This window comes from Thalassophryne amazonica, chromosome 9 (genome assembly GCF_902500255.1).
Source record: "Thalassophryne amazonica chromosome 9, fThaAma1.1, whole genome shotgun sequence".
NCBI lineage: Eukaryota > Metazoa > Chordata > Actinopteri > Batrachoidiformes > Batrachoididae > Thalassophryne > Thalassophryne amazonica.
Genome location: NC_047111.1, coordinates 68,655,517 through 68,669,421, shown reverse-complemented (window position 1 = coordinate 68,669,421; position 13,905 = coordinate 68,655,517). Strand labels below are relative to the sequence as shown.

Here is a 13,905-nt window from a genome sequence, read left to right as displayed (position 1 = left end):
AGCATCCCCACAGCATGATGCTGCCACCACCATGCTTCACTGTGACATTCATGCCAAAGACTCCAATCTTTATCTCATCAGACCAGAGAATTTTGTTTCTCATGGTCAGTCCTTCAGGTGCCTTTCAGCAAACTCCAGGTGGGCTGCCATGTGCCTCTTACTAAGGAGTGGCTTCTGTCTGGCCACTCAACCATATAGGCCTGATTGGTGGATTGCTGCGGAGAGTTGTCTTTCTGGAAGGCTCTCTTCTCCCCAGAAAAGTGGTGAAGCTCTGACAGAGTGACAGTCAGATTCTTGGTCACCTCCTTGATAAAGGGGTTTCTTCCCCAATTGGTCAGATGGGCAGCCAGCTCTAGGAAGAGTACTGATGGCTCGGAACATTATCCATTTATGGATGATGGTCACTGTGCTCATTGGGACCTTCAAAGTGGCAGAAATGTTTCTGTACCCTTCACCATATTTGTGCCTCAAGACTGTTCTGTCTGAAGTCTACAGATAATTCCTTCAACTCCATGCTTGGTTTGTGCTCTGACATGCACTGTCAACTGTGGGGACCTTATATGTAGACAGGTGTGCCTTTCCAAATCATGGTCATTCAACTGAATTTACCCCAGAAGGACTCAAATTAAGCTGTAGAAACAGCTCAAGGATGATCAGTGGGAACAGGATGCACCTGAGCTCACCTTTGCGCTTCATGGCAAAAACTGTGAATACTTATGTACATGTCATTTCTTTTTTAATAAATTTGCAAAAGTCTATTTCACATGTCATTATGGGCAGAAATTTGGGGGGTGGATGAATTTTCATCAATTTCATAAAGCTGTAACAAAGTGAAGTGCTGTGAATACTTCCCAGATGCACTGTAAATGTAAAGGCTAACTGCACAACTTGTACAGGTCTGGATCATTTGGTGTCCATTTCTCTTAATTTGTAATATTGACCAGAGATGATTTCAAAAAGTAAAGTGCATTTTCAAGTTAAAATGGGGTTTATAGTGGGGCTTTTTCTTCCTTTGAGGATGTTGAATAAGAAACCTAACATATGGTATAAAATAGATCTTATAAAGCATGACTAAAGATTCAAGCAACACTTTCTTTTTGAATTGATAAATGCCATAATCCACTTGTTTTAATGCTATGTTTACACATGACAAGTCACGAATGCCACGAAGTACACATTCTTGGCCGCTGATCGCGAATGTGATTATTCGAGGCAGAGGCATCAGGTGTCCTCAGGAACTGCTGCAACCTGTTACCACACATTATGATTAATGGCACATGTTGCCAGAGAATTATCAGGAACCATTACGCATGGTCAAGAATAGTGTTACGCGCTATTGTGCATAACAGCGCATCGTTAAGTTCTGTCATGTTGTGAACGAGGTGAATTGTCTCCACACACACCCATATTCATCCAACCGAATTCAGATCGCTCCGGTTTTTCAGAAGAACTTTAACTGCATGCGTTGTTGGGCTCTATGCCATGGAGTGGCGCAGAGAGGAGGAAAAGGACAGCGCCAGATGTGTGGCTTCATGCGGCTCTCATCTGGCACATTTCCCCAAACATCAGGCACATACAGCAGGTGGAACACCTGCAGGAGCGCGCTGAAGAGCATTGAAATTTGACTTTTAGCCGACTTGGTGTCAGCAGTCAATGTGCAGGGTTTGTGTGTGTGTGTGTGCGCGCGCTTCTTCCTCCGCCGAACTGGAGGAGGTGGCAGATGTCTGGCTGCACGAGAGTCTCCTCTTGCTCAGACTTGTTCTCCTGCTCATCGGTTACAGCAGGTGGAACACCTGCAGGAGAGTCCTGAGGAGCTTCAGCAGGAACTGTGGACCGACATTTGAAGCAGAGTTTAATTGTGCGCACGTGACAGAAAACTGAGCCGTCATGGCGCTCAGTGAAATGTGACGCCACATTACAAGTCATGTCAAAACTTGACAGTTTCCGTGTCACTTCATAAAATGTGTGACAGTTTGGGCTCAAAGAACCATCACAGGCACCACTACGAACGTTGTCATGTTCTAGTAACAATCAATACTCAAGACGGATCAATACGCTCAGTTGCAACCTCCATGACGTGAGACGAAATGAGGGTTGTGACATTCGTGGATTTTTTTTTTTTTTTTTGACAGGCAAAAACATGCTCCAAGAATATCACGCACTATTAAGAAACCTATTCAGATGCGTCAAGTCACATTAAGAATGTCAGGAATGTGTCATGAATGACAGAAAAATTACATTCGTAACGCGTCTTGGTTATGTGTACTCACCTTAAGTACCATTTAACCTGCACACCTGAATTAGCTGATTCGCTTGTGCCAGAGCAAGGAGATGGAAAATGTAGGTTCAATGGTACTTTAAGTCTGGGTTGAAAACTACCAGTGTATCACCCAGTGCAACTCTGAGTGTTGCTGTTGATGTACACATTTCCCTTATCTGCCAACTCACCAGTTTTTATTTTTTTTTGTAACTTGTAAAATGTAGTTTCTGTTAAGCCCATGTCATATGTATCTTGTTTGATACATGTATTATAGGCTTTTTTTTTTTAAAAAGCAAAACACTGATCCCATCTGGCTTTCCAGTCATAAAATCCCTAAATATTTCATGTGTAAAGGTCTGGCGCAGTATGACACTTGAAGGAGCTGAGTCAGTTCAAACAAGAGACTCCTGGAGGTCACACCACTGCTTTTCTACTTTAAGAATAGAATCTGTAATGTCACAAGGGTACTTGTCTATACTGCAGGGGCAAACTGAAGTGTGGCAGCAAGAAGGCTAGTGGTTTAAAGGTCACCTATTCACATGAATCTGGCAAATGAGAGAACCCAAAAGAAAGTAGTTGGAGCAAGTGGGGACTACCTGAGTTTCTGTTAAAATATTGAGGCTACTGGTATAGTAGTGTGTTCACACAGACCAGAGATTTCTCAGTTGAGTCCTTCAGGTAAACTTTTGGCAAACATGCAGGTGGCCTGCCATGTGGCTATTCTGCCATACAGGCCTGATTGGATTGTTTCATAGATGGTTGTCCTTCTGGAAGGTTTTCTCCTTTCTAGCAGAATCGTGGTGCTGACAGTGAATCAGGTTCTTGGTCACCTCCCTCACTAAGGCCCTTCCCTGATCACTGTTTATATGGGCAGCCAGTTCTAGGAAGAAACCTGGTGGATCCAAACTTAATTTTATTTCAGATTTGTAAAAATCTGAAGCCAAGCTGTAAGATAACATAATTGAAGTGCTGTGAAGAATTCCCATGTCAGACTCTGGACCACGTGGTTTTTTTTTTTTCTCCCCCCCCCTTCATTAAATGAAACACTCAGGGTAAAAACAGAATAAGGCTTAATGTTGTGGAGAAAATCTATGAAGGAAAAGCCTCCTGGCAAACTGGAGTCATGAGTTTAAATGTATTAAAGCCAGTGAGTCTAATTGTGAAGGTAACGTGGAGAATGACTCTGGAGTTGCCTCGGGAAGGGCATCCGGCATAAAACTTGTGCCACTTCAACGTGCAGATCCATTTTGGTTTTGCTGTGGCAACCCCGAGTGCAAACAATGAAGCAGCTGAAGCGACTTATTTACTAAAACATGTCTGTGTATGTTGTGTGTTTTTTTTTTTTTTTTGTTTTTTTTTTCTCTCCCTCCTTTCTCTTCAGGGTGTTGTGGTGGCTCAGAGTCAATGAAGATGCAGAGGAGGTGCGAGCCATCCTCTCAGTGTCTGAGGAAGAGCAGGGAGCAGTCTCAGAGTAGGGGGCTTCAGAAGGGGAAGAATGGGATGGACTTGAGAGTATGAGCCTGTCTGTTTCAGCTCTATCATAAGGTGCCCTTTTATTGAGCATAGCTTTTTTTTTTTTTAAAGGTCAATTTCAGAGATTTAAATCATGAAACTATTTTAAAGGAATTGCTTTAAAGTAGTTTGGGTTTGTTTAATTTATTTACTTCCCCTGATTCAGCTTTATTTCTGAACGTTTATGCGTTTCAGATGGGATGACTTGTGTGAAAGCTGAGAATTGTTCATAATCACTTGAGTGGCTTGACTGGCATTACTGGCATAGGTTTTTTTTTTTTTTTTTTTGTGTAGTGACTTTCAGCATCATTAACATAGTTTGGTGGTGGGTTTTTTATTTAAACTCTACACAAAATGCCTCTGGCTCATGTTGGAGCCATAATTTCAGGCTGTGCACAAATGTTTCTGTATATGCTGCAACACAATTGTTCCAATGTGAAGTTAAAGATTTCCTTAAACTTCTAATGCACATGTGCACTTTACAATGAATTGTCTTAAAACGCACAACTGTTAATGTAATGCCTACAAAGCATTGGTTTGAAAAGGGAAATAAATAAAATTTTTTCTACAGTATGTGACCTTTTATTTATGCCTCCCAGTTTCATTTCAATACAGCGCTTTGTATAAAGATGCTTGTAGGGATTTTTTTTTTTTTTTTTTTTTTTTTTTTTTTTTTTGGAAGGGTGGGGAATGCAGGTGCACACAAGAGCTGCCTGAATATGTTGGTGTTGCTTCTCAGGTGTTCCCACAATTACAAAAATTGGCAAACTTAATCCAAAAGAGACAAACTTGATCAACCCACTTTGACCCATGTACACAATATTGTATATAGTTATATATGCCAAGAGTACAAACAAGTTATTCCCCTCAAATTAAAGTTTCTTCTGTAATTGTAGAGCTTAAACATCAACAAATGTCTGTCCCAGCCAGTTTATGTAGTCTACAACATTCTGTACTCTTGAAACTTGCCAAGTTAAAAGAATGAGGACAGACCTCACTGCATCTGAACTTTGTGGACCAAATATGAAGAATAAATGGGCTTGGGCTTTGTTTTAAACTCTAGTTACTTAAACATAAAGATGTTTATGCATGTATATTGACTAAAGTCTGGTGCACCAATGGCTGCATGAGGTAGGTGATCCTAGCAGCCTGGAGTCTGACGTTTACACATTTAAATGAGCTAAATATTCTCATCAGATGAAACTGTTTGAATGGTCCACAAACTAGTCATCACAGAACACAAATCTCTCAAACTCTCCATGGTCTGTATCTGGTTAGCCATGTGATTGCCACACTACAGTAGCAGACTCAATCACATTGTTCAAACTCCAGGCTGCTAGTACAACTGCCCGCCTTAACGTTTATGCATCTAAGAACTTTATGAATCCCAAAGGAAATTGTTTTGTCAGTGCTAAAACTGTGAACAGCTTTTTTAAGACTTTTTACAGAACAATGTGTAGAACATTGCAAAATGACACACTTGCACAAGATGTTGACAGTATTGCACATAGGGTATGAAAACTGATCGTTATGTATTTCTGCAGAAGGGGGAGGAGTTGGTCTGACTGCCACAGGTAGGAAGGACCTCAGTGTTTTGCTGAAGGTGCACTGACAGGACATCAATCTGGTATGCAGAGGTTGGGAGGTGGTGTCAGATGGTGAGCAGTTATCAACATCCTGATACCCATCAGACTCGAGTTTCACTGCAGGACAGCCAGCTCTCTTGATGAGCTTGAGTTTGTTTGTGCCTGCTGCCTCAGTGCACTACGGTGTAGAAGAGACCACTGAGTGTTAAAACATCTGCAACATTTCTGTAGACATTGAAAGATCTGAGCTTTCCTCCACATCTGTTTACAGTACACCCAGGTACTTGTAGTAGCCCATGTTGGACTATCAATCTGTTTGTCCTGTGGAGGAACGTAAATGTATAAATCAATGAAAATTTATCCATTTTAAAACTTAATTCATGCAGGGTGTTTCTTTTTTTATATATAACTTGAATGCACCCTATTGAAAGAGCAACTTTTGCTTTGCCTGTGTAATGGATCAAATGTGATGCCACCTGCTGGATAGTTAGTGGAGGTGCCAGTTCAATTGTGGATGTTGGACAAACAGCTGTTCGAAGCTCATGGACGTCTGCTTCCTGCACACTGGAACATAATGTGTGCTCGTCACTGCACACTGTCCAGCCAGCAACCCCGGTCACAAGCATGGTTTAAACTCCATGGGCAAATACTAGACAAAATGGAAAAGTAAAGCTGCAATAATGCAATGAAATGTCTGCAGGTAGTACCTAAATCTTTTGTTGGTACTTCACTGAAGGCCAAATGCTGCTCTGGTATATTTAGAAACTTGTATGAAACATTGTGCTGCTCAGCAACATTGAGTTTTATTAAATAGGGCCTTGATGTTGCATCACCAGATTTGAAGCAAATGCTCTGAAACATTCCAGTTGGTTTGGTGTTGAAAGGCTAGAGTCACTTTCAGTTTCATATTTAAGGGCTACAGTTGGGGCTCAATTTTTTTCTCAAGTTTTTTTTTATTACATTTGTCAAGATTTTAGTAATATTACAAGAACATGAACAAATAAGACAACAAATCAAAACAACTGCCAGAAAGGAAATAAAATACCATATGTGCAACTGACTTACATTTATAATAGAGTAAAGCAATATTTGTCCTTGTATGCTTCCACAATGTCTGTCATCCAGATACTGTGGTAATTTGACAGTGAGCCAAGAAGGGTCCCCACGTCTTCTGTCTGTGACGTTTGTCTGGCCAGTCCAAGCAGATGCTTTCCAGTTGTATCAGATACCATCTCCCTGAGCCAATGCTCAAAACTCAGAGTGGTGGATTGCCACGATAACATAAGCTTTTTGGCAACCACCATGCCAAGCTGTAAAGCCAGCTGCAAGTCCGGGGAAAATTTCAGGCTGTTTATGGAGCATCCAAATATTGCAATATTGTGAGCTGGTTGAATGTCCTTAGAGTAACAATCAGAAAACCATTTAAATATTGCAGACCAATAGCTGAGCAGCTGAGGACAGAACCAGAAAAGATGAGCCAATGACCCCTCAGCGGAACTACATTTATCACACTGAGAGGACACCGATGGAAAAAATTTTGTTCAACTTAGCCTTTGAATAATGCAGGCTGTGGATGACCTTATATTGTATTAGCCGGTAACGAGCATTTATGGGTGATTCTTTAACTACGGGCACTATTGGCCTTGTAAATGTAATTTCCACCACATGATTGCCTTACACTATAAAGCGCCTTGGGGCAACTGTTGTGATTTGGTGCTATATACATATGCTCTGATGTCACTGTTTATCTCCATAGAAACTACCCAAACAATCTTTCATACAAACTGTTTAGGGACATTACAGTGTTGTGGAAATTACGGCAATAGTGTGGGACAACTACATTTTGTTTAAAAAAAATCACAACAGTTGTATGACACTGAATACCCCAATTATGTTTTGATTATTTTACTGATATTTTATTCAGAGATATTTTAAAACATTAGAAAAAACGTTTCTTTACCATTCATTTTTATCATTGAAGATCAAGAGTCTGGGGGTGGGACAAGCACAAAATGGCAATATTTGCATATAATGATGCTGAAAAAAGGTGAAAAAGTCATCATAGACTACTAGAACAAATTTAACACACTTTAATTGTAAAGATAAGTGTGAAATTTTCCCTTTTTTCTGTTTTTCATACAATATGATCAAAGGACATAAGTGCCCGTAGTCTAAGAATCACCCTTATAGAACAGGAATGAACCCGTGACATGACTACATCCCATAGCTCTACCGGTATGTCTGAATGCAGATCCCCAGACCAAGCTTCCCGCAAATAAGCTGAGGGCACAAAAGTGAAGCAATCCACAAATGAAATCAAATGTTTGGAATCCAGAGCCAGACATAGACTGTCGTAAAATAGATAGGAAGTTGGCATAGACTCAAAATTCTCAAACCTCTGCTTCACATAGTGCCTTATCTGGAGGTAGCGGAAAAAATGTGAATTGGGGAGGTCATATTTATTACTCAGTTGGGCAAATGAGGCAAAGTAACCATCAATATACAAATTGGCTATAGTCGTGATACCTTTCTTTTTCCAGGCGGCAAATGTGCCGTCTAACTGCCCAGGCATGAAAGGGGGGTTCTGACAGATTGGGGCATATATAGAGTCTTTAGGAAGCTGATTGGCCATCTTAATCTGTTTCAGTATACGCAACGAGTTCTTTAAGACAAAAGTGTTCTTAGATTTAATTTATCCAACTTGTGGTCAGAAAACAATCATGAACAGAGTGACGTTACCATCAGTGGGAGTTTCAAGCTGTAACCAGGAGGGGGTGCCATCCTGCACCTCCTCACCAGTGGTACTGTGTTTCCAAAAGGTGAAAGCTCTGGAGTTAGCTGCCCAGTAATAGTGCTTAAAAATTGGAAGGCCGAGGCCACCTTCTTTCGTTGATTTATGCACATGGGCTTTAGATATCCTGTGAGCTTTGTATCCCCACACAAAGGGCAATATTAGTGAATCTAATTTGTTGAAGAATGAGGCACTTATGTAAATGGGTAAATTCTGAAACAGATATAAAAATCTGGGTAGACTAACCATTTTAATCGCATTGACCCTCCCGATCATGGTTAAGGGTAATATCCTCCAAGCCTCAGTATTGGCTTTGAGTCTCTCAACTAGCTCTGCGTAATTAGCTTTAAAAAGATGCTTAGGATTCTTTGTCAATTTCAGTCCTAGATAGGTAAAATGATTGCTTACTACTCTAAAAGGCAAGGTGTCCAGAAATTCTTGAGGCAGGCTGTCAACTAGAGGCATAAACTCACTCTTTCCCCAGTTTATTGTATAACCCGAAATGTTGCCAAATGAATTAACATACTCCAAGAGAGCAGGAATGGAAGTCCTGGGGTCTGTCACGCAGATCAATAGATCGTCAGCATACAGAGTCACACATGTCTCCGCTTTGCCTAATGTGATGCCTCTAATAATTGGATGAGCCCGAATTCCTATTGCAAGAGGTTCCAGTGCAATGTCAAACAACAGGGGTGAAAGTGGATCCCCCTGACGCACACCTCTCTGTAAAGTGAATGTTTTGGATTTGTTCCCGTTTGTGAGGATGGAAGACTTGTGGTTTGAATATAAAATCCGGACCCATTCAATAAAGATGTCATTGAAACCAAATTTTTTAAGTGTCGAGAAAAGGTATGGCCACTCTATTGTCACAATACAGATGCACCATCAGCATATTTATGATCTGCGTATAAAATGTTGAGGATTTTGCGGACATTACAAAAAGAATGTCTACCTGGAATGAACCCCGTTTGATCGGGATGTATGATGCTAGCTATGCTCTTGCCCAACCTTGTAGCCAAGACTTTTATTATTTTGAGGTTGTAATTTAATAAAGCAATGGGCCTATAGTAGTTACCCGGATCTGTGCCATCCTTGTCTTTTTTCAGAAGGACACAAACATTGGCATCGCGTAGAGAAGATGGAAGTTCTTGACTCTTAAAAGTATGGCAAATCATTCTCAACAGTATAGGTGTCAGCAAATCTCTAAAGGCCTTATAAAATTCAGGACCATAGCCATCAGGGCCGGGGGCCTTTCCGGTCAGAAATGCTTTAATGGCCTCTTGTATTTCCAGTGCAGTAAAATCTGAATCCAAGTATCGTTTAACAGATGGATCTAATTGTGGGAATGACAGTGATTTGAAAAAATTGTCGAAATCAACTTGAGTGGCAGATACTTTGGAGGAGTAGATGTCAGAGTAAAACTCTAAAACACTCATTTACATCCCGCAAATCTGTCAGCATTTGCCCTGTTTTATCCTTGATTTTATAGATGGCTCTCTTTGTCTGCTCTCCCTTTAATTGCCGTGCCAGTAGCTTGTGAGGTTTTTCACCAAGTTCAAAATGTTTCTGTTTTAATTTTATTAAGGTTTTGCCAACTTGTTCTGCCAATATAGAATTGTATTCATATTGTAGCTTGAGAATGTTATTATAATCAGACTGAAACTGAGTGCTTTTATAGACACGGTCAGCAGTTTGTAATTCCCCTTCAATTTCCTCTAATCGACCTCGTCTACATTTGTTTTGCCTAGCCTCATAGGAAATAATTTGTCCCCTGACATACACTTTAAGGGTTTCTCACAGTATTGAATCATTAACCTCGCCATTGTCGTTGGTCTCAAGAAATACAGAAATTTGTTCACTAATGTGCTTCCCAAAAGCTGGGTCAGAGAGTAGCACAGGATTAAATCGCCAACTGTAGGTTTGCTTGGGAAGCAAGAGTTTGAGAGTAACACTAACAGGACTATGGTATGATATTAATATGTTGTGACTTACTGCCAACTATGTTGGAAATTAATCGAGTCAACCAAAAAATAATCGATACGTGTATAAGATTTGTGAACATGGGAGTAGAATGAATAATCACGGTCAACCGGATGCTGCAGTCTCCAAATGTCCACAATTCTTTTTGAACTAGATAACTTGTTAATGGTCTGTACAGAGAGAATGTTGGGAGGTGGAGCCGTGAAGAACCTGTCCAAGTATGGATCAAGGTAACAATTAAAGTCCCCTCCAACAAAAATGTAACCTGAATCATCATCTGGAATCAAATCAAACACCTCGTTTAATAGGGTGACCAAGACCCCGAACATTCCAGGAGACCAGAGACAAAGTATCAACTACAATATATTGCTCATTATTAACCAAAAAAACAGACTGAAATATCAAACAAAGTACAGTTGCAACAAAACAAAAAACACATTCTAGTGTTTGTCTGGCAGTGAGGAAAACACTTCAACAAAAAAAATACACTCACACAGAACCTATGCTTAAACAGCTCCACCCATTGCTTCCCCAAACGAAGCAGGGCTACCCACATTACCATTTGGGGCCACAGGCCAAAAAAAGAGAGAAAAAATAAGAAAAATAGGCTGGCTACTGTCCTACGTAGACCCCCAGAAACATTTAAAATAAAATGAAATGTCAACCATTAGAATTCAGATTAGTCATTCACATCGCGGCCACTATCTATCTGACAGAGGTCTTTGTCTATAAAATTCTTAGCGTCAGTAGGGCTACTGAACACCTTTACCTGCCCACGATGAAGAATGTGAAGTCGCGCTGAGAAGCGTATAGAGTGCTGGATGTTTTTCTCCCGCAATACTCTCAACACTTCCTTAAAGCTCCGTCGTTCCATAACTTCCATTGTGTAGTCAGGAAAAATGTAGATCTGTTTCCCACCGTACTCCAACGTGCGCTGTCTCACAAGCCGCATAATCTTCTCCTTATCTTGAGCAAAGAGCACTCGTGTAATGATGATACGCGGCTTCAAGCCCTCCGCTGGTTTGGGTTGAAGTACGCGGTGCGCCCTGTCGATGACTAGAGGCTTGTCAAAGTTTTCCGCCCCAAGTAACTTAGGAATCAGATGGGAGACAAAGTCGGAAGGCCTTCCCTTCTCCTCATCCTCTGGGATGCCCACTATTTTAATGTTGTTGCGTTTGGATCTGCCCTCTAAATCCACAAGCTTGGAGCGAAGCACTCTGTTTTCTTGCTGTATAGCCGTCAGCGATGTCTCCAAACACTTAATTCGCTGCTCATGGGCCGTGGCCTGATTTTCCACATCCGTCACCCTCTCAATCAGCACTTGTTGGTCGGTCATGAGACTTTGAAACTTCTCCTCGAACTTGTCAAATCTTTCGTTGAAAGAGTTGGAGATGGATTTGGAGATTTTCTGCCATACAAGTGGTATCTCGTCCTCATCATCGCTAACCATCTCGCATGAGCTTGTGGTAGCAGCATGGCTAGCTTTAGCCATAGCTCCGCTTGCGTGGTGACCCTTTCCGTTACGTTTACCGGCCATTAATGTGATTCAGTTGATCAAAGATGCTGTCGGGCGACTTCTGCTGTATTGAAGTGATAGATGGAGGCTCTAATGTTGACAAAAAATACGTTTTAAATATAAAAGTGGTTCATGCCCCGAGGAGCTCCAAAAAACACGTCTAATCGGCAGCCATCTTGCTAGCCCCCCCTTTTTCTCAAAAGTTGATACCATATATCAGATGTCCGATACTCTGTACCTATCACAATAACAAAATATTTATGTATTTAATGCTACTTGTATAAACTTCATTTTAATGCATTCCTAAATTGTGGTGTTGATGTGTAATCCAGTTTTTTAATACTCTAGTTATCCTGACTGTGCTATATTAGTATTCTTTTGCACATTTTTCACCTTTTCTTTGGCTTTACCCTGTCCCAGATTGACATCACAACCTACATGTTTGATAAGATTACTAACCTGACTGTGTTGCTCTGGTTTTAGCTGCTGCTGTTTTAGCTGTACTAACACAGCCAGAGGATGTGCACAGACATTGAATGAAAAGCAAAGTCTGTAAAACTCGGTGCGGATGTGCTGCTCTTGACTGTTGCATCGCCACCATACTGAGAGAGATGATGTAAACTGGTTTTTGAACTCGGAGCTGCTGCACAAACGGCGAACTAAATGCATGTTGCATCCAGCGCTGATATATTGAAAATACAGGGATGGGATTACCAGTACGTGCACCAAATGTCATACAGGTATTGTGATAATACTGCAATCCGTTATGGACCACTAGTTATAATCACTGCCGGGTTTGGACTTGGGCTAGCATGTGCCTTGCTTGTTTAAAAAATAGTTTGTTTAATGAGGTTTTTAGCTATTTTGTTTCCAAATTGCATTTGACAACTATCTTGGTGTTATGCACTGGGCAGTTTTTTTCTTTTAACTGAATGGGTAACTGAATTTCTTTTTTTTTTAATAAAAAAAAATAAATAAAAAAAAATCAAACAACAAGTGCCTTTGGACATGTCAAGTTAGTTTGGTGAGTGAATGAGGCATTGTAAGCCTGCATCAGATGGAAAAGCGCAATAGAAATGCAGTCTATTTCAACTGAAGGACTTTCTTTCTATTTAAAACTGCAAGGTGTCTACAACCTTTCCACAAAATTATAGCGAATATCTTCCATCCATGCTTAAACTATTCATAGTAGCAAAATAACATGCTTTGGTGTATGTAAGTTAATGCTGTTATCCCATTTTACTTGTGCCAATCTTGCAACTGTTAGGAAGGCCACAACTGTGAAATATTGCAAAGTTACTCTTAAAACATATTTCTACCATTTATACTTTGTAACTTTAAATACATTTGGATTGTATAATGTGTATGATTTTAGTTTTCCTCTTTAACACATTGTAATTTCTGTCTCAAGAGTCTTATAAATAAATCACTTTCCACTCCAAGCTACAACTCAGATTTCAAATTTGTCTTAAGATTCACCACTAGATGGCAGTGTTGGTCTTGTTATATTTGTGACATTAACAGCCTGCACGAGTCCACGTTCATTACCAGCTGTGAACATGACAAAGATCTTTTTTTTTAATTCATCATGACTCATTTGGTGAGATCATTAACTTTCAAATCCTCATTATGATCAATTCCATTTTCATAGGGGAGGTGATGGTCTAGTGGATAAGCGTTGGGCTTGAGACCAGAGGATCCTCGGTTCAAATTCCAGCCTGACTGGAAAATCACTAACGGCCTTTGGGCAAGGTTCTTAATCCCCTAGTTGCTCCTGGTGTGTAGTGAGTACCTTGTATGGCAGCACCCTTACATTGGAGTGAATGTGAGGCATTATTGTAAAGCAGTTTGAGTGTCTGATGTAGATGGAAAAGCGCTATATAAATGCAGTCCAGTTGTAGATAGTTTCAATATACATTGTGTTTTCTACTACAACCCCTGGCAAAAATTATGGAATCACCGGCCTCGGAGGATGTTCATTCAGTTGTTTAATTTAGTAGAAAAAAGCAGATCACAGACATGACACAAAACTAAAGTCATTTCAAATGGTAACTTTCTGGCTTTAAGAAACACTATAAGAAATCAGGAAAAAAAAAATTGTGGCAGTCAGTAACGGTTACTTTTTTAGACCAAGCAGAGGGAATTCAATATGGAATCACTCAATTCTGAGGAAAAAATTATGGAATCATGAAAAACAAAAGAACGCTCCAACACATCACTAGTATTTTGTTGCACCACCTCTGGCTTTTATAACAGCTTG

At 40.4% G+C, this 13,905-nt stretch overlaps 1 protein-coding gene across 2 annotated transcripts in view; it reads left to right on the top strand.

Moving 5' to 3' along the window:
• slc46a3 (solute carrier family 46 member 3) overlaps window positions 1-3,874 on the top strand; it is a 29,513-nt gene extending 25,639 nt beyond the window's left edge. For both annotated transcript variants that reach the window (XM_034178310.1, XM_034178309.1), the window contains exon 6: window positions 3,642-3,874. In XM_034178310.1, the coding sequence (XP_034034201.1) occupies window positions 3,642-3,735 (94 nt within the window). In that variant the 3' untranslated portion in view covers window positions 3,736-3,874. The remainder of the gene's footprint in view (window positions 1-3,641) is intronic.
• Window positions 3,875-13,905: the final 10,031 nt, after the last annotated feature.